Source organism: Macrosteles quadrilineatus, unplaced genomic scaffold, assembly GCF_028750875.1.
Source record: "Macrosteles quadrilineatus isolate MER2022 unplaced genomic scaffold, UCM_ALF_1.0 Scaffold_1__1_contigs__length_201487025, whole genome shotgun sequence".
NCBI classification, from domain to species: Eukaryota; Metazoa; Arthropoda; class Insecta; order Hemiptera; family Cicadellidae; genus Macrosteles; species Macrosteles quadrilineatus.
Genome location: NW_026542594.1, coordinates 194,222,225 through 194,246,408, shown reverse-complemented (window position 1 = coordinate 194,246,408; position 24,184 = coordinate 194,222,225). Strand labels below are relative to the sequence as shown.

The window sequence follows — 24,184 nt, the reverse complement described above, 5'->3', positions numbered from 1 at the left end:
GCTTGTTCTCTAACAGCTTGTAGTAGCTGCGCGCGAGTAGACTAGCAGGTTCAGTCGTGCTGAAACGCCCCGTGGACACAAGACGATCACATGTCCTCATCAGGAAACTAGAGAACTCTCCGGGGTCGATAATGTATCTCCTCCAACCACCAACACCAATTGTCACATCTGAAACATGCCACAAGTTAGTGTAGGCCTACTTTTTAAGAGGAAAAAACTAAAATTGTTTTCAAGCTAAGCTTTGTTTTTAAGTTCTAAAAATAGCCTACAAAAGTCCTACAGTAACTTTTGTTAGTGGTTGTAATTTTTCCAGGCCTCTCCACTGCACTGCAGTCAGTGCAGCGCTTAAAACAGTTCACGGGTTCGAATCCCGCCATGATTCTCCTAGGGAGTTGGTGTCAGTGAACAGGCATATGATATCGGCATCATCGGGATAGGCTATGGGCACTTAACACGTTCGCTGTGAGAATCCCTTTGGCAGTATACCGGTATGGTCGGAAATGCGACGCAGTCGCTGCGCGCCGTTGAATCAGCAAACGCAATAGCATTAAAATAATTCAGTCTTGACAGCAGCAAAACAGCGGTGGTTGGTGCTGTGTTACCCCGAGAGTGGACGTAAGTTCACTGAAAAACTTACAGATAGCAGCACTGCCTGGATACGTAGCCAATGTTTTTGTAATGGCTCGAAGAGAGAAAATCCCTGAAAACAAGACAAAAAGCGTTGCCAGACGGGATTTTACGGGAAATGTTAATACCAACTTAAACCCAAATTAAAGTAGGTATAGGACCAGCACAACATGCTGAAATAGTTTAGTTGATCCCCGATAAATGCGGAGGTCACAATAGATCAACTTGTTACACACTGCATTGTTACTCCGGCTGTGCCAGTACGGCATGACTCTGATCGGAGTCGTCAGCAGCTAATGTGTTAAGCTGCAAGAAAACCTTAAAAGGCTTAGGTGTGGCGATACTATGCCTTTATAATAGGGAAGATCTGATATGATATATTATTGTGAACTGCCACTAAACACTGGTTTATCTTTTTAGAATATCAAAACAAAGCTTAGCCTTTAGGTGATTTTAGTTATTTTTTTTCCTCCTGAAAAGTACAGTATGACTTTTTGCATGAACGTCATTACGTCAACATATCTATGTACGTTCTTCTCCTTTATGAATCTTCTTCATTCTTTATCGTCAAATGACTAATTTCAGATATAGTATGACCCAACCAAACAAGATCAATATTATTATTTAATCAATGCTGAAACTCACCAAATATGGGCAGCTTGTTCTCTAACAGCTCATAGTAGAATACACAAGAGTAGACTAGCAGGTTCTGTGGTGCTGAAACGCCCCGTGGACACAAGACGATCCACAAGTCCAGGAAACTAAAGAAAAAGTATCAGGAAACTAGAGAACTCTCCAGGGTGGATGCCGTATCTCCTCCAACCACCAACACCACACCTGAAACAGACTCCAAGTTGGTGTACTTTTCAGGAGCCGAAAAAAAGCTAAAATCGCCTATAGACTAAGCAGATTGCAGCAGCAAAGCGCAACACAGTTCACGGGTTCGAATCCCGCCTGAGGTCCTAGGGAGTTGGTGTTGGTGATCAGTCATCCTCGGAATAGGCTCTATGGGCACTTAAGCTGCCAAGAAACCCAAGAAAGGCTTAGGTGAGGCGACCCTATGCCTTTTTAATAGGTAAGGTCAGGTATTATAATATGTTGTATTGAACTGCCACTAAACACCCGTTTTGCTTTTTTAGAACGTCAAAACAAAGCCTAGCCTGTAGGCGATTTTAGTTTTTGTTTTGTCTCCTAAAAAGAACAGATTTTTTAGTACAACTTTTTGCATGAACGTCAACAAAACGACAACAAAGTTTCCAGTGTAGTATTCTTAATGAGCATAAAGTATATCCATTGTCTAATTACTAGTTTCAGAAAAAATAGCCAAATATCTAGATCAAATATTCACTCACCCAATATCGGGGCTGCTTGTTCTCTAAAGGCTCGTAGTAGGATACACAAGAGTAGACAAGCAGGTTCTGTGGTGCTGAAACAAAGCAGGTTCTGTGGTGCTGAAACGCTCTGTGGACTCTAGACAATCACGCGTCCTCATCAAGAAACTAGAGAACTTTCCAGGGTCGATGTCATATCTCCTCCAACCATCCACCACACCTGAAACATGACACAAAGTTGGTTAGTATCATCTTTGACTATTGATAGTACTAGACACAAATGTTAGGAAATGTTGTTAGTTTTTAAAAATAAAAATGATTGTTGTTTGGAACCAACGACAGTGTGTCAATAACTGATTTCTATGGTACCATTGGTACCTATACATTCACTATCCTCTTAACAGCCAATCTAATAAGATATCTTACAAAAATTTAGAGGAACTTTTATATCGCATTAATGATTAAAACATTAAAGGGAAATATCGTTTTGCCACTTGTGCACTGTGTAAAAGACTCATTCAACTAAGCTAAATTGTCATCCAATAAAATAACACTGTTAACTAACACAAGAGTTGTCTATTTATTTCATTTCAGTATTTAAAGCCAATTGTATCATGTAACATGTAAACGGTGATTTGATACATGTTACAGTATGTTAGTACCGTATGAACAGTCTAACCTATTTTAAATTAAGTTAAATACCGTACTCACTCAAATGCAAGAAGGGTAGCAACGTAAATTTTGGCTTTTGTCACTAGGCCTACAAAAAATACTTAGTTATTAGGCTACCGAAGAGGGTCAGCCATTTGTATAATCATCTGAACCATGACAGATAAAATAGAACTGTACAAAAATGAAGTTTGATCAATTTTCTAGGTTAATAGGGAACTTTAACTGGTTTTGTTTCCAGTACCTAGATACTAGGTATTATTATCGGATAAAAAAATTACAATAGGACATTTCTTCAAGCCCTCCTTATAAAAATAGGTACCCATCATAAGCACTGTTATTCTAGTTTTAGATAGGCCTAAATAAGTTAAGGAATGACCAAAAATATTTAGAGATGATAATTAAATATTTAAAACAGAGCCATACACCTACCAATATAAAATACAGGCCTATAGCCTAAACTTGAGAATAGGCTTATATAACCACAACAAAAACAAATTCAGTCCATCACAGTCTCTTTAATCTAATCAAATTGTCTATAGGATTTGGATACATACTAGGAAGGACAAAAAGGGGAAATAACTCCAGAGAAACTGAAAGTACTATGATTAATGTAACTTATTCAAATCAAATCATTTTATTGAGCTGAAATTGACAATACATATTGCATTAATTAAGTCATAGTACAAACGTACGGTGTGAAAATTGTAGTATTAAGTTAGTAATAACCTATAGTAATTAAGTAATTTGTATATCACCAGACACTAGATTTTACCTTAAAATAATGGTGCAAATGTTTCTCTTCAGAGAAAAATTCTAGATGATTGTCTGCTTATCTATCTACGTCGTCAGTCACCATCACCATCAAAATTCAAAACAATGATAATACAGAATTGAATGAATGGATGGTGTAGGAGAAGAAGAAGAAACCAGACAAACTCTTAATATGCAAAGACTACAAAGCGATAAAAGGATTTTCTCAACAGTCAACATAGCGTTGATTATTGTAAACTAATAAGCTATTTTTTAGCCATGCCAGGAAGTTTGGTCGGGTGTTATCACGGCCACCTGACACATACAGGTAACACATATTAGTCCAGCATCTATAGGGGGTTGAGTATGCACTCAAAGTGTAACTCTTTTTGACTTTTGATTGTTGTTTTAGACATCTTGGAGATGACAAAAACCGATGTTGTCGCCCTCCCAGCAGGTGCACAACTTGGGCGGGGGGGGGGAAGGTGCTCTGAGACGTGTTCTAGAAAATCGCTTATATCTCGTGAACTAGACACGATAGAAACAAGCTCTAAACGGCATTGTATTACCAACTTCATCTGCTTTAAAAAAGTACTCAGGAAAAGTCCAGTATCAATTATATTAGTTGAGTTATTGAACAATTTATTTAAAAACTTGAATAAAAACTCCTAAAAAACGTTAAATTATCCATTAAAACCCCTTTAAAAACAAAAAGTGCAGTTTTTCATCGTGCATAATATGTTTTACAAGCTAAAGTGACTTTATATGGTAATTATATCAAAATATTACAAGGTTATGCGAGGTTTTAATTAAAAGAATGTTGAAATGGACTTGGAAATGTTCTCTTATGTGCAGTTTGTATGGTAGTTAAGTTTTAAAATGAAGTACAGCATTTCCAAGTCTATTTTAATATTATTTTAATAAAAACCGTATATATTTCAAACTGAAGCATTTTCTTTGGTAGTTGTACCTAGATTTTGTTTAAATTTTATATTTAAAATCGCCTAGTGTTAAAAACAGTTTATAAATATTTTCTCGCTAACTCGAGAACTCCGTACTTATTATTTTAAGGAAAGTACAGTCCACTCAACTTTTTGTAATTCGTGTGTTGAACATAGAATGCACTCCATACACAGTACTATTCATTGTTTTATGAGAGTTATATAGGTAGATAAACAGTATTTTGACTTTAAATTTGTAATTTCAAATAAAATGTTAAATAACTCAATTATTATCATTGATATGGGATTTTTCATTGTACAATATTTAAAGCAGATGCGGTTTGTAATACAATGTCGTTTTTAACAGGTTTCTATCGTTTCTAGTTCACGAGATATGAGCGATGTTCTAGAACGCGCCTCAACGCTACTTCCCCCCCTCCCACCAAGTTGTGCACCTGCTGGAATGGCGACAACATAGGTTTTTGTCATCTCCAAGCTGCCCCCAACAACAATCAAAAGTCAAAATGCGTTACACTTTTGGTACATACCCAATTTTTACAAGTCAGTACTACACGTTGATTTCTGCCGCGCAGCGGCATCACCCGCGTCACCGTGCCGCTTTATCGGAAACCTCGCATAACTTTGCAATATTTTGATAAAATTTCCATATAAAGTCACTTTAGAGTGTAAAACATATTATGCACGATGAAAAACTGTACTTTTTGTTGTTCTAAAGGGGTTATGATGGATAATTTAACGTTTTTTAGGGGTTTTTATTGAAAATTTTAAATATGTTGTTAAATAACTCAACTAATATTATAGACTGGACTTTTCCTGGATACTTTTTTTAAAGCAGATGAAGTTGGTAATACAATGCCGTTTGGAGCCTGTTTCTTTCGTGTCTAGTTCACGAGATATAAGCGATTTTCTTGAACACGTCTCAGAGCACCTTCCCCCCCTCCCCCCCAAGTTGTGCACCTGCTGGGAGGGCGACAACATCGGTTTTTGTCATCTCCAAGATGCCCCCAACAACAATCAAAAGTAAATAAGAGTTACACTTTCAGTGCATACTCAACCCCCTATAGATGCTGGACTATATACAGGCCGCGGCCTGGTAGAATTGGCAACGTCGCAAGTGGTGTTGTTTAGTGACAGACATTCCATAAGATAACATGGCAGACAGGTGACATCAGCTCATTCATTCGCACTTTATTGATTTAAATTTAAATTTATGAACATAAATTTATTGAAATATTGAAAATAAAACATACAGAATTGAAAACCGAAACAATTTTAATTAAAAATCTATATCTGATCCGTACATTTTAAGCGGAGTCAATACAGTATTGTGATAGTCCAGTTACGAGGCGTAAAATAGGATCGATTGGAAAAATAAGAAATGTTGAGGAGAGAAGAGCTTTAGAAACATTTGTGGAATCATTGTCTGTATTGCCCTCTCATTATTGTCAGAAAAACAGCAGCAAATTATACCTAGAACCTGGATTTGGTAAAAATTGGGTTAATGTGTACAACGAGTACGAAAAATTTTGTTTTGGAGATGAAACTAATCCAGTTAAGCCTCTGTCACAAAGTGTTTTTGACAATTTTGTAAAAGAAAAAAATCTTGCTTTTCAGCAGCCTAAGAAAGACCGATGTGACAAGTGCATCATGCACGAGACTGAAAACTTAGACGAGGGGAGGAAAACTATCGAGATCATATTGAAAAGAAAGAGTAAGCAAGGATAGAAAAAGAAAATTACATAAAAGAAGCAAAGAAGGGTTCATCCACCGTTCTTACCATGGATGTACTGTCAGTAAAAGTATCACCAAGTTTAAATGCAAGTGCCTTGTATTACAAAACCCAATTGATCTGCCACAATTTTACCATTTATGATGTAGTTACTCATGACACTAAATGCTATTGGTATAATGAGAGCCAAGCAGATCTGTGTGCTAGTACATTCGCTATCTGTGTTATTGAGTATTTAGAGGAAATGTGTGACTGTTCCAAGCCAACCGAAACTTGACAATGTCCAATGCTTTGCTTTGTTTTAGTAAAGAGAAAAATGTTGAAATTAAACAAAAGTTCTTGACCAAAGGCCACACACAAATGGAAGTGGATTCAATTCACTCATTAATTGAAAGGAAAGTTAAAGATCAAAAAATACACTTACCATCTGACTACATCAGGCACACAGAAATGGCCAGAAAGACTCCCATAATCCGGACAAAAGAAGTAGGGTTTGACTTCCCTAAAGATTATGGTAAGAAGTCATTACTGGTGTACGACAGCATACGGCCTGGACGGAAACCAGGGGACCCTAAAGTAACCAACATCAAGGCCATCAAGTACTCTAAAGGAGAAATTGAGGTTAAGTCGAAATTTGATTATTTTGCCCTTCCCCAAAGGGTAAAGAGATCTTGCCCAAGTTTGTCGAGTTTTCCTTTAGTAAGAAATGCGCCGATACCAATAACAAAGAGAAAATGGCAACATTTACAGCAACTTAAGGAAGTTATTCCACGTAATTGTCACGCATTCTACGACCAGCTACCTTACGAGGGACAAGAATCATTCATAGTATCAACAACCGGGAACTAGGGACACTAACCACTATTGAGGCTGATTTTATAAGTAATTTTTTATACCTTTGTAGTTTTTTATATATTTTATACTTTTTTATAACTGCAAACGGCATCATATAATCTCAATGTTGATTTCTTAAGTATGTACAACTTTGTAATAATGTTTATACTTTAGTATTTTAGGGAAGTTAGAAATCTTAAAACTCATTGTAATGATTTTTCACTAAAAAGTCTTGAGGCAGATTTTATAAGTAATTTTTTATATCTTTGTAATTTTTTATAAATTTAATACTTTTTTATCACTGCAAACGGCATCCCAGTGTTGATTTCATAAGTAAATGATTTTTATACTTTAGTATTTTAGGGACTTTGAAATCTTAAGACTCGTAATTATTTTTTTAAGTTTGTATTAATAGTGTTGTATTTGAAATACCTATATTTTGTAACTTAAAAACCTTGCATGTCCTTTAGCCTAAGAAGTGATACCTCGTATGACCTTGTATGTACCAGACTGTAAGAAGTGATACCTTGTATGTAAACGATTTTTGTTATTGGAATAGGAAACACTCATTTAAGTATTTATTATAATGTAAAATATGAACATAATAGTTTGTCAACATTAAAAAGGCATCTAGAATTAATCTTGTACAAAAAAAACAGTTTTTTCTACCTCCTGAAAAGTAGTGATTTTGGACATACAAGTTGTCACAAAGCTAACGATATCTTATTTTACTATGCTAAAATTCTGCAATCAAAAATCTGAATCAATGATTTTTAAGAGATGTGTTTATTTTTGTCTTGGATTTCAGCTATAATTATGTTTTACTCCTTATAAATGCATTACTAACATTTCTACCATGTATTGTAAACTCGCCCTCATTTGAATAATTGTGTTAGGGATTTGTTAACAACTTAATCTGAAATATTTAAACTGAAGGAAGTATTAAGGCAAGTGTTAATGATTTTGTTGTATTTGAACTAAACAGAAGCCTTTATCGTCTATGATAAGTAGCTTTGATAACTATATTATAGTAGACGGTTTTACACTCTTAACCAGAAAATGGCTAGTGAGAATTAGTGGAAATGTTAATTTAATTTTAGAAATATAATATACAAAACATTTTCAATCAATGTTAGTTCTAGCATCTAGATCTTGTAGAATGTTTTATAAAGTTGTTGATTTACAAATAACTGAATAGGTTGGGATGAAAAACATTACATTTTTATTTTTGACTATGTGAAATTTCACACGCACAGATGCCTTTTAATCTGCGTTTTGGTCTGAAAATTGCATTTAATTGTAGGTATATTAGATTATGGATTCACAATGTAAATGTTCTTCAGAGTAGTTTTTTAGCGAATTTCCCTATAGGGAAGTAGCTATTACCATAGGTGGCACGGTAAGACCTAGACCCGGGACCGATTTACTTTTTCATTTTGATGTCCCCAGAGGCCAAAAACACCATTCGTTCAAATTTTTATATATATATATATAGACTTATATATATATATATATATATACGTCCGTGAACGCGATAACTTGAGTAATTTTTGTCCGATTTTGATGAAATTTGGTTTAAAGGTGTAAAGCGGGATAAACTTGAATGAGTTCGCGAACCAGCATGATCGGACCATGGGAACGGGGCTTTACGGGGGGTTTTATGGGGTAAAAATTGGTTTTTCTTCCTTTTGACCCTCAAAACACAAAATTTCCCGATTTCTCTTTAGACCTTTTTAAAGAGCTTAAAAAAACAAATATAATTTAGTATATAAAAGTATTTTTGTTCGATTATTAGTAACGGAGAAAATTAAAAAAATTGTAAATTTAAAATTCCCATGTTATTCTTATGGAGAATATTGTCAAATGTTGTAGTTTGCTTGTTTATGGATATATTTTGATCAAACTTGGCAAATTTATTTATTTTGTACTAAGCTATCAATATTTTACTCAAAAACACACTTTATTAGTTTCCTTGTAGCAGCAAACCTAGGTACTCGATAAACCTAATGTTATTAAAATATATTTAACTGAAAATCAATTCAGACAAATGGAAATTCGCTTAGTCGGCAGGTTTGCTGCGGCGGGGGTATTTGTTATAGCTAACTGTTTTAATGAGCAATAATTGACACCATTGGTTTTAACACGTTTGCTGCGTTGCTCATAATAGTTCAGTGGTGGATCTAGAACAGCTACAAGGGGGGCAACCAGGGGGTCTAGGGGTACCCCCCCGAAAAATTGGCGTAAACTAAGTCTCCAAAATGGCTGGCAGTTTTATACCATTTCTTTGTCCAAATTTAGTGTGACAAATTAAATTATTTTACACAATTTGTATGCACTACTGTATTTATTACATGCAGTAAAAAATATATCTATATGTATGCCCGGGAGGGCGGTCGCCCCCTTCGCCCCCCTCCCTCTGGATCCGCTACTGTAAAGTTGGTAATGATTATTATTTCCGACAAATCTTCAACTCTTTTTTAAGGAAACCGTGCATTATTATTCATAATTTATACTGCCTTAAGTTAATTTCTCATTGTTCGTATTTGAAGATCTCAAGTAGACTAAGATTCGTATTTTGTATTTTCAATCGCTTGTAAGATAGATATTACTTAGTGCTTAGAATGGTTGTATGGATAGACAATATTTATTTAGTTTTAACTCAATTGTGTAAATATCATACTATACTGTGATCTTGATCCCGTCCATTTACATTTTCTTACAAAAATTTTTATTTTGAAATAAAACTTTTTATGTGACTCATTTGAGAGCAATATTTTCTCAATCCTTTTTAGAAAATCTGTAGTGACGTAATAGAGATCTCAACCAGGAATATTTTTTGGGTAGGCTTGACAAGAACCGAGAAAGAGTTTGATTGGAGGACAGGAGGTTTGAAGGGCTTTCCCCGCAAAAATGGGGGAACTTACTTCGATAAAATTAAATTTCTTTATTTATTCATAATTTTGTTATATCTACCAACATTTTGGGTAAGCCTGGGGCCCCTGAGTCTCAAGATTGTTTTTAATTTGTTTCAGGCTTATCCAAAATATTTTTAGTTTTAAAATAGATCTATCTACACAAAAAAACACTTCTTTGGGTATTGTGGGTTCTTTTTTGGTAACTCTACATTTTGAACCTTTATTTTGAGTCTTTGATGTTTAACTTTTAACTACAGCAGAACAAGGCCACACTAAAAAACAGGTTGTAATGCTCGTTAAGCATAACGTCACAATAGAAGACGGCAATGACGTAATGTTTGCCGTTTGTGATCAGCTGCTTGTGTTAATCTTTCCTTGGAAAATAAATAAAACCTACACCATTGCCATCTTCTATCATGACGTCATGCTTGACGAGCATTACAGCCTGTTTTTTTTAGTGTGGCCTTGAGTAGAACTCCAATTATCCGAATCAATTGGGACCGGACTATACATGAGAAATAACATTACTTTACTATGTTTTATCTACGACAATAGTCAGGAACGTTTTGGCTTTTCTATAGAAACTAGCAAAATACTAGCAACTAGTAATAGTAGTAATCAAACTAAACATAAAAAAGCTGAAAATTTATGAACATAAAGAGATATAGAGAATTATTTACATCCTTCAAGATTGAAATGATATCAAATTACAAATAAAGCTGACTACAATGTGAATATGCTCATCTCCATTCATACTTGGCTTAAAATACCTACTTTGTATGGTCGCCATTTCATAAGAAAATATTAAGTATGTGTCTTTGGATTTCTACAGGGCACGTCAGTTTTGGTATTCTTCCACAATACTTTTCAATGAATACTTTAATACTTTCAATGAAATAGCGACCATACAAAGTAGGTATTTTAAGCCAAGCATGAATGGAGATGAGTGTAGGATGAGTGGCGCGATCTTATAGTCTTGTTAGTGACTAAGGCCGACATTCCTTAGACACAGCTTTAATTAGTAGCCTATGAAGCTAATGGCAACTAAGGACCTACAGTTTATAGTGGAATCCGAACAACATTTTTGCCTTGGTATTAACGAATTTGTCTAATATCAGGATGAGGATAGTACTACTGATAGTTCTAGTACTAACTAGTGCGGACGTTAATCCACACCAGGGAGTATCGTATCCACAGTACATGCCTATAAACAATTCATGACCTCTTAGTAGGTGGATTACAGAACGTCGCCACCGTCCCACTCAAATGGATTCCCACAAGAATAGATGTTGCCAAAGCTATTGATAAAGTGTTTTCTTATTTTCCTCAGGACTGAGCCCCTTGACTTTGAAATAATTGTCAGGTTTTTTTTAAGAAATTATCAATTTTAATACACAAATATATATTTCAATCGTAGCTATAACAATAACAATAAATCATATTGTCGATGAGTAAAGAGCACATATGAGGTATGACATAGGCACATTAGGATAGACCGAAGACTTTGAGAGCGTTGAAGGCAGTCTGTAGAGCGACATCTTCTGGTGACTTGTGTAGGAACGCAGCGATCATCTCGACTATCGCTGGAAGACAACACGGCTCATTCCGTTGGAATGTGCAATACCGTTGCAAAAACGAGAGAGACCTGATGAAACAGTTGTATTAGAGAAAAATTGTTGAAAGGTTGCTTACACAAATTCAAGATAGAAACACTACTTTTGAATGTGCCTCTCAACTAGTGGTTTAAAATTTTTTTTTAAGGTCATGGGTTGAACTTTGGTCTTTTAATATCTAGCGTCAACTTTTATGTCCAAAAGCATCATTAATTGGCAGCCCAATGAAAACTTGCACATGACTCAAGAAGAGTAATAAATTCTTTGAGATACACACTTGGGTAGGGGCCTACATATTTTAAGCAGAATACGAATGCAAGGTGAATAGATAATGGAAAGAGATTATCGTAGCTTTTGTTACTGACTAAGATTTACAGGTACTTTAATCAGAGTTTATTAGTTAAAAACCCAATAATCAAGGATAGCTAGGCCCAGTTTCAAACCATCAAAAAGCAATTAACTTTCCTCAGGATCGAACCAGCAAGCTTGAGATAGAGCTAAAAATGTTCAGATATGAATGCAAGTATTGAAAGCGTCTAAGTAAATAAAACACGAACATATCAATCGAAAGGTGAGCTGAATAAATTAGGCTGATTAAGTTTGGCTCCATACAAGTTTAGAAACTTATTTAATGCATATACAAAAAAAACATTTGGACGTACCTTTCAGTTAGGGCCTCTTTAATAGTCGCAGGCAGTTTGGATCCTCGTGCATTCGGGTACATGAACGGAGAATCACTTTCCACCAAGATATTTTCTAAAGGAAGGTGTCCAGCTACTAGCAACGACTGTACTCCGTCTTCAGAGTTATCTTTGCAGAGATAACCTATAAAAATAATTTCTGTTAAATTTGTAGGCTTTCGAGGCTCCCATGTATTCACAAGTCAAGAGAGAAAAGTTTGTTAAGGTTTCTCGAACACCAAAAACTCCTAAAAAACCTCATCTTTCAACCATGGTTTTCACCTAAAACCATTAAATGAGGGGCTAATTTTTTTGAAAATTTAATTCTGAGAAACAATCAGGTCTAAAGCTGTATCTCATCAACATGAAATTATATTTCTTAGACGACTATCCTAACCTGACCTGTGGGTATAATTGTTTGACAAAATTTGTTCATAATACCATAAATAATGAGAATTACAAAACTGAAAATAAATTTCATTCTTTTTTCGACATAGGGTAATCAAATAATTTATGGCTTAATCAAGATTTATTCAAGACAAACATAATACATGGTTTGTACAACGATTCAAGGTTTTTTTCATGGTCACTCTACCAATGAGTATTGATCTTTTTTACACCAATAACTGTATAATGGTAGTGAAAAGTAAAAACTCGGTAATGCAAATAGATTCTTACCTGTTATTCCTATATAAATGCCCATCTTGACGTAGGTTTGGACTTGAGCAAGAGTCCCAGTGAAAGAATGGATCACCACCATTGGAAGACTATCGATATGTTTGTTCAGAATTTTTATCAGATCGTCATGTGCATTTCGTTCATGCAGAAATAGTGGCTTTTTTAATTCGCAGGCCAGTTTTACCTGAAAATATTCAGTCAGATTATAGAATTGCTTGAAGTGCATAAAAAGATATGGTACATATAATTGTTTAATAGCAGATGGATTAAATTTTGAATAAGTGGTTAGAACAAATAGACCTATGCCATACAGAAACTGGTTTTAGGATCTATCTTTCTTGTAATCGTACCAGCGTCCAGCAGTCCTTAAAAATTTGCACTCAGCTATTACAAGAAGTAATTGTGACCTTATTTTTACATGTATGGGGGAATTTCCTAGAGAAATGGTTAATTTAAAACAGAAAAATAGGAGAAGAAGAAATTCACATTTCTACGATGAGCACCTGTTTCTCAAACACTTGCTGCTGCACATCAGGAGGTGAGAAGTCTTTGTTGTAGTCGAGTCCACACTCTCCAACGGCCACACACTCTGTACACGATGCCACCTCTCGTAACTCTGCCAGTGTCTCGTCAGTCCAGGACTTGGCATCGTGCGGATGTACACCTACGCACAAAATTATCAAATTGTTGGGGGTCAGCGTCTTGCTCAGATCGTGACAATGTCAACCACGCTGGCCTGTTTGTGTTTGTAATTTTTAATCGTAACGTAAATATTTATATGTATGATATGGGTTTTAACTTTCACAAAGCTTATTCAGCCGAGAGCTAGATATCTGATGATGGCATTGTGATGCCAAAACAGCCTAACAGTTGCAACTTTTCAGCTGGTTGATGAAGGTAAAGCCTACTTTTTTATTACTGAGGTATCCTTCCAATTTAAATAACGATCCTTATGATCCTTTAATCCATATGACCAAGCTTCCAAAGAGTAGGAGAGGTTTTGAGATACTCCTGAAGGTAACAACAAAACATCCGTACGGCATGGTTAATTGTAAAGGCAACAACATAATCAACTTCATATCAAAACTCCTAAATTCAGTGCATGTTATTGAGTTGGATGTGTTGCTAGCCTAGTGATTAGCGTCTCGGACCTCTGTGCGGGAGTCTGGCTGGGTTCAATCAATGCATAGCACATCCACAAAACTTTGATTAGTTTGGACTGCTTTCCCTTAAAAGTGTTTAATCTCTTGTTGACTTTAATCAAAATACCACTGGTATAGGAAAATAAAATCATAAAGACAGGAACAAGGGAACCCCAAACATTTAAGCCTGAAGTTGATCATTAAATGACAGAGAAAAATTTTACATAAAACTATGCTCTATGCAATTGAACTTCTCTAAGTAGCATATGTTTGTTTGGGCCCTAAGTAAATTAAAATTGGAGTGGAACCTTGAATAAAAGTACTTACCGGCGGTTGCATACAATGTTCCTGGATAGATGTGAGCCAATCGAAGGGCTTCTCGACTAGATTTCATAGAACTTCCACTAACTATCATTTTCTGGACTCCTGAAACATGTTATAAATTATTTTAGGTCCACCCAATTTCTTCTCAAGATCAACTTAAAACTGTTAGGCCTCAACAACTACTTTTTGAAGAGGTTCTGGAACATTGTTTCACCTTGATTTTTCCCTTAAAGGATGGTTGTAACACTACTAATTATAACTTTTCTTTTCACAAACTTTCCTTCATCTAAAGTTTTTTTTTTTTTATCTGAACAAAATTATATACTTTACCTACCTAATTCTTACTTAGTCCATCTCCAAGGGGATATCCGTGGCCAAGGGAATAGGATAGGCAAAATTATTGAAACTATACGACATAATTTAATTTGAGTACCAATGAGTAGGCTATAAAATTATAAATTTTACCAAAAAAAAACCCCCGTGGCAGCATGGAGTAAACATAATTGACCTCACTCCTTAACAGTCAATTATGTTTACGCCATGCTCCCACGGGAGGGGCCATGGCAACTCGAGTGCCTCGCGAGAGGAGTAGATGGGCCCCGGAAGTGAATTTAAAAAATCATATGCGTGGCCTATCCTATTCCCCGTGTCAAGGAAGTAAGTTCTCAAAAAACGGTAAAACATCTTTAAGGGCAAGATCAAAATGAAGTGATATTTATTTCTATGTTTACTGTTAAATTGTTCAAACATGAGTTTTTGGTTAAACAATAATGGCGATAACTTAAATCAGGCCAAGACTAAAATTTTATAATTTAACGCTTCTTTAAATTGATCTAAAGAATTCAGTTCCTGACACCTTCATTGCCCTTCCTGTCTAAAACTGTAGATTTTTCGGGACTTAAAACCCTTGCAGGACTATGGACGGATATATCCGTCAATCTTTGTTTACTTTCTAGGCTGAAAACAGATATAAGGCCTATCTGTTCCGAGAAATTTCTTTTCTGGGCTAAAGTCATATATATCCGTCCAAAAAACGAATTGATATACCAACTTTATAATACGGTAAACAACATTACATTGGATTTTAAATGGGTTGTTATGTTTTTGTGGTTAGCAATAATAATTGCCGCAGCTGTTTCAGCTATTTTGCATCATAGAGTGTGTACGTAAATATTGCTGTCACTTCACATGGTTGTTAGTGAGTGATGTTTACATTTTGTGTTTTGTACTTTATTTTTATGCTATTGAGCTAAAGTTACTAATGCAAACGATCTGAAATTTGAAGATGTTATTGAGATGCTTACTAAAAGAAGCTAAAAGTATGTCTGAGGGGGTTTTCAACTTGACAGTGAGAATAATAGTATGGTATGTGATGGATATGATGAACCTGAAGAACAGTCTTTACATAGTGAAGTCTTGGTGGGGAATGGGATAAAGAACATGGAAGAGGAACTGAGTGGTTTAGATTTACTTCAGAATTATAGATACATTTTTATGGATAAAAAACAAAATAAGAGGAGGAATAGCCTGAGGTTGACGGATATATCCTTTACAAAAGGAGTCTAAACTTTGAAATAATAACTGGGCCGAGGTGCTAATTTAGCGGTTTTGAGTCAAAACCAAGAACTAAGGTTAAGTAGTTTAGAATAGTTTTATTTCATAATCCAATATATAGGCTATTATTTTTGCCCAAACAAGATTGGTTCTTAATCCTATTCTCTAATACGGTCTATAACTCAATAACTCGGTTATTGAACTAAGTATTACTTAGACATATTTGCTATGTCTGTTTTTATGTCTGTCTGTAATTTAAATGCGTTTGAAGATATTAAAATAGATGGACTATGGATCGTAAAGGAAAACAAAAATATTGATACATCGAAAAGAAATCATCGATAATAATGAATGTTCCCCTTAACAGGAAAGTACCTCTACTCTGACCTGCTTAGACATTAGATGTCTATATCTACCAGTAGACTAAGGGCTGAAACGAATGTCGAAATCTGCTCTTGATTGGGACGCTTTAATTGGTAGCTATATTTAATATGCGTAAATTTAGCTAATCTTACGACGGTTGTTTAAAGCTGGGTTGTTTAAAACCTACCTGCATCAGTAGCTCTTTTGATGACAGACTCTAGATCTCTTCCAAATTTTTTATTTGTTAGATTCGTTCCAGTATCGATCAAAATATAGTTCTCGTAACACTCTTTCATAGAACTCGAATTATTTCCAGCTGCTGCCATCCTGGTTGTCACTTCCTAGAAAAAGTTAAAATAATTTAGTTTAATTAAAGTCAAGAATACAAATCCATTAAAACAACACTTTTAACATATCAAACAAAATGGGCCTGACTTAGGTTTTAATCCTACTAATATTATAAATGAGAAAGTTTGGATGTATGGGATGTATGTTTGTGACAAGTGAACGCGAAAAATACTGGTCGGATTGGGCTGAAATTTGGCATGATGATAGCTCACATTCCCGATTAACATATAGGCATATTCTTATTTCAAAAATCCTTTCGGGCTCCGCCCCAGTGGCTCTGGAGTTTCCCATGTTAACCTTATGAGAAATGGAATTATTGAATCTTAACAGCTGTTTCAATTAAACAAGTTGGTTCTGTTCTATGATGTTCAATAGCATTAAAGTTACAAGTATTACCAACAGGGTGCAGCACTATTATTTATTTTACATTTATGACAACAGCTAATTAGCAACCAAAAGGTGAGTGAGCGTAGCGAACGAACTTCAACCTGGAGGCGAGTTAGCGTAGCGAACGAGCTAACCTGAAGGCAAGTGAGCGCAGCGAACGAGCTCCAACCTAAAGGTGAGTGAGCGTAGCGAACGAGCTCCAACCTAAAGGTGAGTGAGCGTAGCGAACAAACTTCAACCAAGACGTGATTGAGCCATGCGAACAAGACAATCTTGAAAATTAAGAAGTTAAACGGGGCAAAGCCCGCGGGTTACAGCTAGTGTTAGATTATGTTTAAAAAATAGACTGGCTAACTTACGATGCACTTATGAATGAGTAGCAAAGGTTTTCTAGAATGCTGATGTTTCACTCCTACCACACCAGAGGAGCAAATTGTTGCAATTTCCATTAAATAAGCTTCGTCCTGACACAACATGCCTTGGCCAGACATCTACGCGCAGTTTACAAAATTCAAGCGGTCGTAGGGGAAGCAATCCCATCCCCCCAACTTACTCTCAGGGGCGGCTCCAGGGGGGGGGCCATGGGGCCATGGCCCCCCCCCGAGAGCCAAGGAAAAATTAAAAAAAAAACATAGGCTATATGAATAAATATGCATCACCGAAGTAGCCCATTGCAGTCATTCAACCCACAATCAGTTTGCGAAGAATTCACTTTTATTACATCTATAACCTCTTGCTTATTGAATTTAATATTCAAATAGAAATTTAACATTGTCATGTTGGCATTAGTGTGGTTCTTGGACAAGCTGCGCGCGCACCCGGACCGGGCTGTGTTGTTGTTGTAATGTTGGTAGGTGTCAAAGTGTCATGGAGATAGACTGTGAGAGAATTATGCCTAAAGTTACTTTTCTACTTCTTAGCTTATTATTGTACTTGTTTTGTTCCTTCGTACGTTCGTAGCATCACCATGAAAAAGGTAAGCCATCGTAAAATGTTTAATACAAACATTTATCTCTTTACTCAGAACAGACATGATCAGCAAGTGTATCTTAAATTCCTAACCTATTTTTAGATCATAATACCCGATACAATTTTGATTTTTAAAATACATAATAACTATCATTGTCCACGAATTTATACCAAGCATGCATATAATATACTAATACTGCTTATATAAAACAAACATGTTGAGTGCGGGGGCTACATCTATTGACTAGTTAGTTCAGTATGTGCTCAGGCATTGCCGGAGAACGAATCGTCGCCAGCCTGTAGTTTAGAATGCGAGCTTTATTTTGGTGAAGGTTGGTACTAAAATTTCCCATAAAATCCCGCCTGCCAATGCTTTTGTCCCGGTTTCGACCACTTTCTACGAGTGAAAAAATTACAAAGATACTGCCTACGGATCCAGGCAGTGCTGCTACCTGTGGGTGTTTCAGTGAACTACGTCCACTCAAGGGGTAACGCAGCACCATCACCACCGCTCGAAGCCAATTGCGTTCGCTGATTCACTGGCGCGCCGGGGCTCGCTGCCATTGGTTTTCAGCACTCAAAGTGATATTATGGACATTTTATAATGACCGAATGTATCGTATAAAATACTTAAAACGAAACGGTAATTTAAGTTTGATTTCGGTAGCACAACCCCTTCAAGGTCGTAACAAATCAGATTTTCGAAAATATTTGGTTTTGATTAAAATAAGTAAGGTATTGATATGGTCCTTATAATCCAAACAAAATAGGCTAGTCCAGCAGTGCAATCCCCCCCATTACTGTTTAAGTTGCGGTTCAAAAATTATTGCACCTTTTGTGATTTTTCTTGCAAAATATTTAAAATATTACCCCTACCGCTTACCCATGATAATGGTTGATGACAAGCTAGTGGGAGAAAGTATGTGCCAGATTGCTGATACCGTTTATTTTCCGACTTCCGTTTATTAGGCTTACAGATATTAAAAACTACATTGTTATCAAATCTAAACTTAACTTAAATATTTTTTTTATTCTTGCTGAAAAAATAGCAGGAATATTTTTATTACTTTCCAAATTCATTGAACACTCTGATGTTTTCAGAGTATACCTGGGAAATCCACAAAAAGAAAATTATCCAACCCAATTGAATCTTATTTTGGGAAATTGCCAAGAAAGAATCTTGAGATCAACTTATCAGAGCCACAGCCTGGCACGTCTTCAAGTCCTTCTGGTACACCACCTGAAAATAAAAAAAATCCAATACCACCAAGAAAGAATCTCGAGATCGACTTATCAGAACCACAGCCTAGTACGTCTTCAGGTCCTAATATACCCATACTCTCTGAAAATTCGGAAATACCATTACAACCCGCAAACAATGACTCGTCAAATTACTCTGAAGCTCCTGAAGTGGCTGACATGCTTCCAGAACTACCTTTGCCTTCTTCAGACGGTTCAGAGATTTCAACTATTGCCGCTTCGAATGAACCAATAAAAACATTTGATATTGGAAACTATATTGGGAAGCCAATAGATAAATTTACAAAGTTTGGCCTGTTACAGAATCATTGGCAACCACCAGAAGATTATGTATTTCCATTTTCGCTCCACCATAAAGCTGGGAAGGAAGTAAAGCGGTACTTAGGAAAGCAACATCTACAAAGTAAACACTGGTTAGTTTTATCAGATGCACAAAAAGGACTTTATTGCAAATATTGCGTCCTATTCTCTCAAGAATACAGTGGCCATAACAAAGGTGTCCACCTCCAATCCTTTGTGTCAAAACCTGTGACCAGCTTTGCAAAACTCTTGGGAAAAGACGGGTTTTTAGAAACTCATGAAAAAAATGTTTACCACCAACATAGCGTTGATGCTGGTAAAATTTTTTTTAAAGCGTATCTGTCACCTAAACATACAGTTATTAATAAAGTCAATACACAACGCCTGCAACAAGTGACGGAAAACCGAGAGAGACTGCGTCCAATTGTCGAAACTATTCTGTTTTTAGGTCGGCAAAACATACCGTTGCGTGGTCATCGCGACGACGGTCAACTGTTAGATGACAACAAATCCATAGTCGCAAACGAAGGTAACTTTAGAGAGCTCCTGAGATTCAAGGTGGCGTCAGGAGATTGCGTTTTGAAGAAGCATTTGGACAATGCAAGCTCCAGGGCAACGTATATAGGGAAAAACACCCAAAACCAACTTATTGAATGTTGTGGAGAGGAAATAAAGAATGTGTTGATAAACCGAGTAAAAGAAGCTAGATTCTACAGTATTATATTCGATGAAACCACCGATTTATCACACACATCGCAACTGTCCCTAACAATGAGATACCTTTTCAATGGACAAGTCAGAGAAGATTTTTTCTGTTTTATTGATGCACACGAAAAACTGATTGAACTCACGGAGGACAAAAGTGCTGAGCCCAAGCTTAGTGGTGAAATGTTAGGGAAGATAGTTGTAAGACTTGTAAAAGACCTAGACTTAGATATAAAGAATTGTGTTGGGGTTGGCACTGACAGTTGCAGCGTCATGTCTTCCGATGTAAAAGGCGCAGTCTCGGAAATTTTAAAGGAAGCAGTTTATGCGGTTAGATGTCCGTGTTTGAATCACGCTTTGAATAACTCCTTATCGAGATCTAATAATGTGCAATGCATACGAAATCTTATAGGCACAATAAAAACTGTTGTTGAGTTTTTTTCAGCTTCTGCAAAAAGAAGTACAGTTCTCCAGAGTGTACTTGAGGAAAGGAATGAGGAGTTAGGAGAAAACAAAGGGACTAAATTATCTAGTCTCTGTGAAACCCGATGGGTGGAAAGACATGATAGTGTGATAAAGTTCTGTGAAGCTCTACCATATACAGTTAAAGCTCTAGAATCTATTTCTGAGTGGACAGACATAAACAGTTCGTCAAAAGCTAATGCCCTAATGAAATCTCTATGTGATGTTCAGTTTATAACATCTTTACTTTCTCTGATAGACGTATTGAAACAAACGCTCCCCTTAAGTAGAATGCTTCAAGCACCATCATTAGATTTGAAAAAAGCATCTGATGTAATCCATGATACTATTTCAGTTTTGGAAACGAAGAGAAGAGAGTGTGACATTGTGTTCCCAAAGATTTTTAGTGGGGTAAAAGGGTTGTGCTCAGTTTTGGACATCGAGCTAAAATTGCCAAGAATAGCTGGCATTCAAAGAAATCGAACCAATTATATGACTACTGAGCCTGAGGACTATTTTAAGAAATCAATATTCATCCCTCTACTAGATAACATCATCATTGATCTTAAATCAAGATTTTCCAAAGACACTCTAGAATGTTTTGGTCTTAGTATACTCATTCCGTCAAAGATTGTAAAATACATTGAACTTGAGCCACAAACTAACTCTCCACCAACACAAGATAAGGCAAATTTACTCATACTAACTGAAAAACTATCACCAAGACTTGGGCAAAAACAAAAAAGTAATCTTATCGAAGGGGAGTTTGATTTATGGCACGCGAAATGGCTTAGAGAAAAAGCATCAGGAGTTGATCTACCGAAAACTGCTCTAGACGCTCTAGAAGCTTGCGACACAGACATTTTCCCTACCATTTATGATTTGCTAAAAATACTTTGTACTTTGCCGGTAAGTGTTGCGTCTGCAGAAAGATCATTTTCTACATTGCGACGGTTAAAGACATGGTTAAGATCAACGATGGGAGAAGAAAGATTAAGTGGCCTATGTTTGCTTCACACCCACAGGGATATTAAAGTGGATGTTAACAAAGTAATAGACAGATTTGCAAACTCAGGCATTCGAAGGTTGGATTTTGTTTTATAAGGTTACATGTTTGTATTTTGTTATGGAGTCTTCATCGCCCTCTGTTACAAAAAGGCGTTTCCTTGGTCGATTTCTATGTTACGTACGATACTGAATTTGAAGAAGCACCTAGGCGTCCTAGGCCGACTTGTATCATCATGTGTGATGTGAGAATGAAGTTCATTGTGTTGTCGTGTCGCGTATAATAACTTATGTTTGTTGTTAACCAGTTTATTAATTATGAATCTAATTTTATTGTATCTTTAAAACTCATACTCAAAAGTACTTAGGTTAGGCTTGGTTTGTTTTAGTGGTTAGCTGTAATTTATTTTCAATAACCACAGTTTATAGTAAACCATTTTATAACTTGTTAATTTAATTTTCTTGTGTCTTTAAAACTAAAATTTACTTAGGTTAGGGTTATTTTGTTTTAGTGGTTAACTGGTTTGAAGTTTCGTTTATATTATTACAGTTTGTTGTTTACCAGTTTATTATAATTTAATTTTCTTGTGTCATTAAAACTTAAATGTAAATAGGCTAAGGTTAGTTTTTTTGTGGTTAGTAACTGTACCTACAGTAGTCTCTTTTGAATGACAACAGTTTGTTGTACACCATTTCATATATTATGAATAAAATTTGCTTGTGTCTTAGAGATAGGCCTATCTATCTACCCATAAGCTTAGTACAATAATTAATAAGGGGTTTCTTTGTAACACTGCTTTTTCAGCTAAATGTCAGCACGAATTTATGTTTTATTGCCTCTTGCATCTTAGTAATATATTATTTAAAAGAAAACACATTTTAAGATGTTTTTGATTTTTAGTAATATAGTTTTTTTTTTTTATTTGTGGATAAAAAAACATTAAACATATACTATTTTAAAGGTGTGTACCGTACTTCATTTCCTGTGATCAAAAAATCATTTTCTGTACTTACAACTAAAAAAGTTGGAGTAAACTGAATTTTATGAAGTTACGGCCAGCACTTTTAGATGGCCCAAAACAGCAATATTGAACACATATTTTTCAAAATTTTCCCGGGGGACCCCCGGACCCCCCCTTTTACTGGGGGGTATTCCATACCCCCCAGGCCCCCCCGGAGAAGCCATAGCCACTGGATGGCCCCCCCGACAATCTATCCTGGAGCCGCCCCTGCTTACTCTACCTTTAAAACACCAGATGTTTGCTCAAACCATCAATCACCAGCTGTAGCTAGCATTAAGTTAAGTAAAAAAATATGGGGGGGCCCAGAAAAACTTCCCCTCAATTCAGGGAAGTTTTGTAAACGGACTGTACCAAGTCAGTCCTGGTAGGCCTAGCTTATTGTTGTAGATGACCATAGCCTACCTTTTGGCAGAAGTAGCTATAATGTTACTGAGACCCTGTAGCTTAACCTAATTATTATGAATAATCACTAACTGGGTAAGTTACAGGAGAGTTACAAGGGAATTGCAAGTATTTAAACCTAATGTAGACATGATAAAGTAAGAGATAATTTCATAACTGGCCGAACTTTGCTCCTCAGACATTGCAATCTCTTAGTTATTGTGATAATTGATAGTGAGACAGATGAATTTTTATTTACATTATTTCGTTCTACAGTATTACTCACCTTCTACCTAAAGATACACAGAACAATGTATTATAATATACTGTGGTATATAAAGTTACAGTTCACATCACTTAAATATCAACATTAATTTGAAAGAAGGTTAAACTAAAATTCCTTAGGTTTTTTAATAAATAAAATAATAAATTAGGCAATGAGGGCGACTTGAAAGAAGTGACAGCTGAGAGCTGACAGGACAGGAGAGCTATGACATTGGCTGGCACGGCCGTGTGTGTGGCAGCTGATGACTTACTTATTTTTCTTTTTTTCAGTCAAAGGCAGACTAAGAATCAAGAATCCATGCAGAGCCATAGCTCAATAGTTGTGATACCTTGCATAGAGCATTGATTAAAGTACTCCTGCTGGGTTTATCATGCTTATGGATCATCTGAAGACGATTTTAAGGTGTGCCCCATCCATTTTATTTAAATGACGTTTATTTATTTACTATTAGTTTATTTTTATTTAACGAGAATTTATTTTTTGCCAGTTAAACAAAATACTTTGTTGAATTAAGCCATACGATGTTAATGTCAATTACAATTTTTTATCGAATACCCAAATGTTTAACCAAGTCAAACTGATAGAATGACATTTATATTTGGCATCTTTTAAATCACATCACCTACCTCAGTAACGAAAACTAAAGCTTAAAATGTAATTGTATACTGTAGCCCCATCTGTGCGTGGCTCATTCAATTATGTTCATACGGAATATAAAATAGGCTAGCCTACTGCTGGTCCATATAGATGGGATGACTAATTTGATAGCCAAAGACAATGATGTTGTTTAAGACACTATTATTTTTTACATTATAGCAAACTATTCCGAGAGCTTTAAGCGTGTTTTCCAATGTAAGATTATTTAAATACAACCCATGTCTAAAA

General features: G+C 35.8%; 1 protein-coding gene and 1 long non-coding RNA gene across 4 annotated transcripts; both read right to left on the bottom strand.

Moving 5' to 3' along the window:
- Positions 1 to 3,497, bottom strand: LOC128993198 (uncharacterized). The gene is made up of 4 exons (XR_008490738.1): positions 3,403 to 3,497; positions 1,980 to 2,178; positions 1,273 to 1,464; positions 1 to 168 (listed from the first exon to the last, which is right to left on the bottom strand). It is a non-coding gene; the product is annotated as an uncharacterized LOC128993198 (long non-coding RNA).
- A 7,708-nt stretch (positions 3,498 to 11,205) lies between these two features.
- Positions 11,206 to 23,461, bottom strand: LOC128993153 (3'-5' ssDNA/RNA exonuclease TatD-like). 3 transcript variants are annotated; one of them, XM_054416920.1, is made up of 8 exons: positions 23,300 to 23,461; positions 18,987 to 19,118; positions 16,362 to 16,515; positions 14,261 to 14,359; positions 13,295 to 13,455; positions 12,792 to 12,975; positions 12,096 to 12,258; positions 11,206 to 11,465 (listed from the first exon to the last, which is right to left on the bottom strand). In XM_054416920.1, exons 3-8 carry the CDS (start codon positions 16,498 to 16,500, stop codon positions 11,306 to 11,308), a joined length of 906 nt encoding a protein of 301 aa, XP_054272895.1. In that variant the 5' UTR covers positions 16,501 to 16,515; positions 18,987 to 19,118; positions 23,300 to 23,461; the 3' UTR covers positions 11,206 to 11,305. The 3 variants fall into 3 exon arrangements, with proteins under 3 accessions (XP_054272895.1, XP_054272889.1, XP_054272902.1); XM_054416914.1 differs by lacking the exon at positions 18,987 to 19,118 and having other exon boundaries at positions 23,300 to 23,460; XM_054416927.1 differs by lacking the exons at positions 18,987 to 19,118; positions 23,300 to 23,461 and adding an exon at positions 23,035 to 23,050.
- Positions 23,462 to 24,184: the final 723 nt, after the last annotated feature.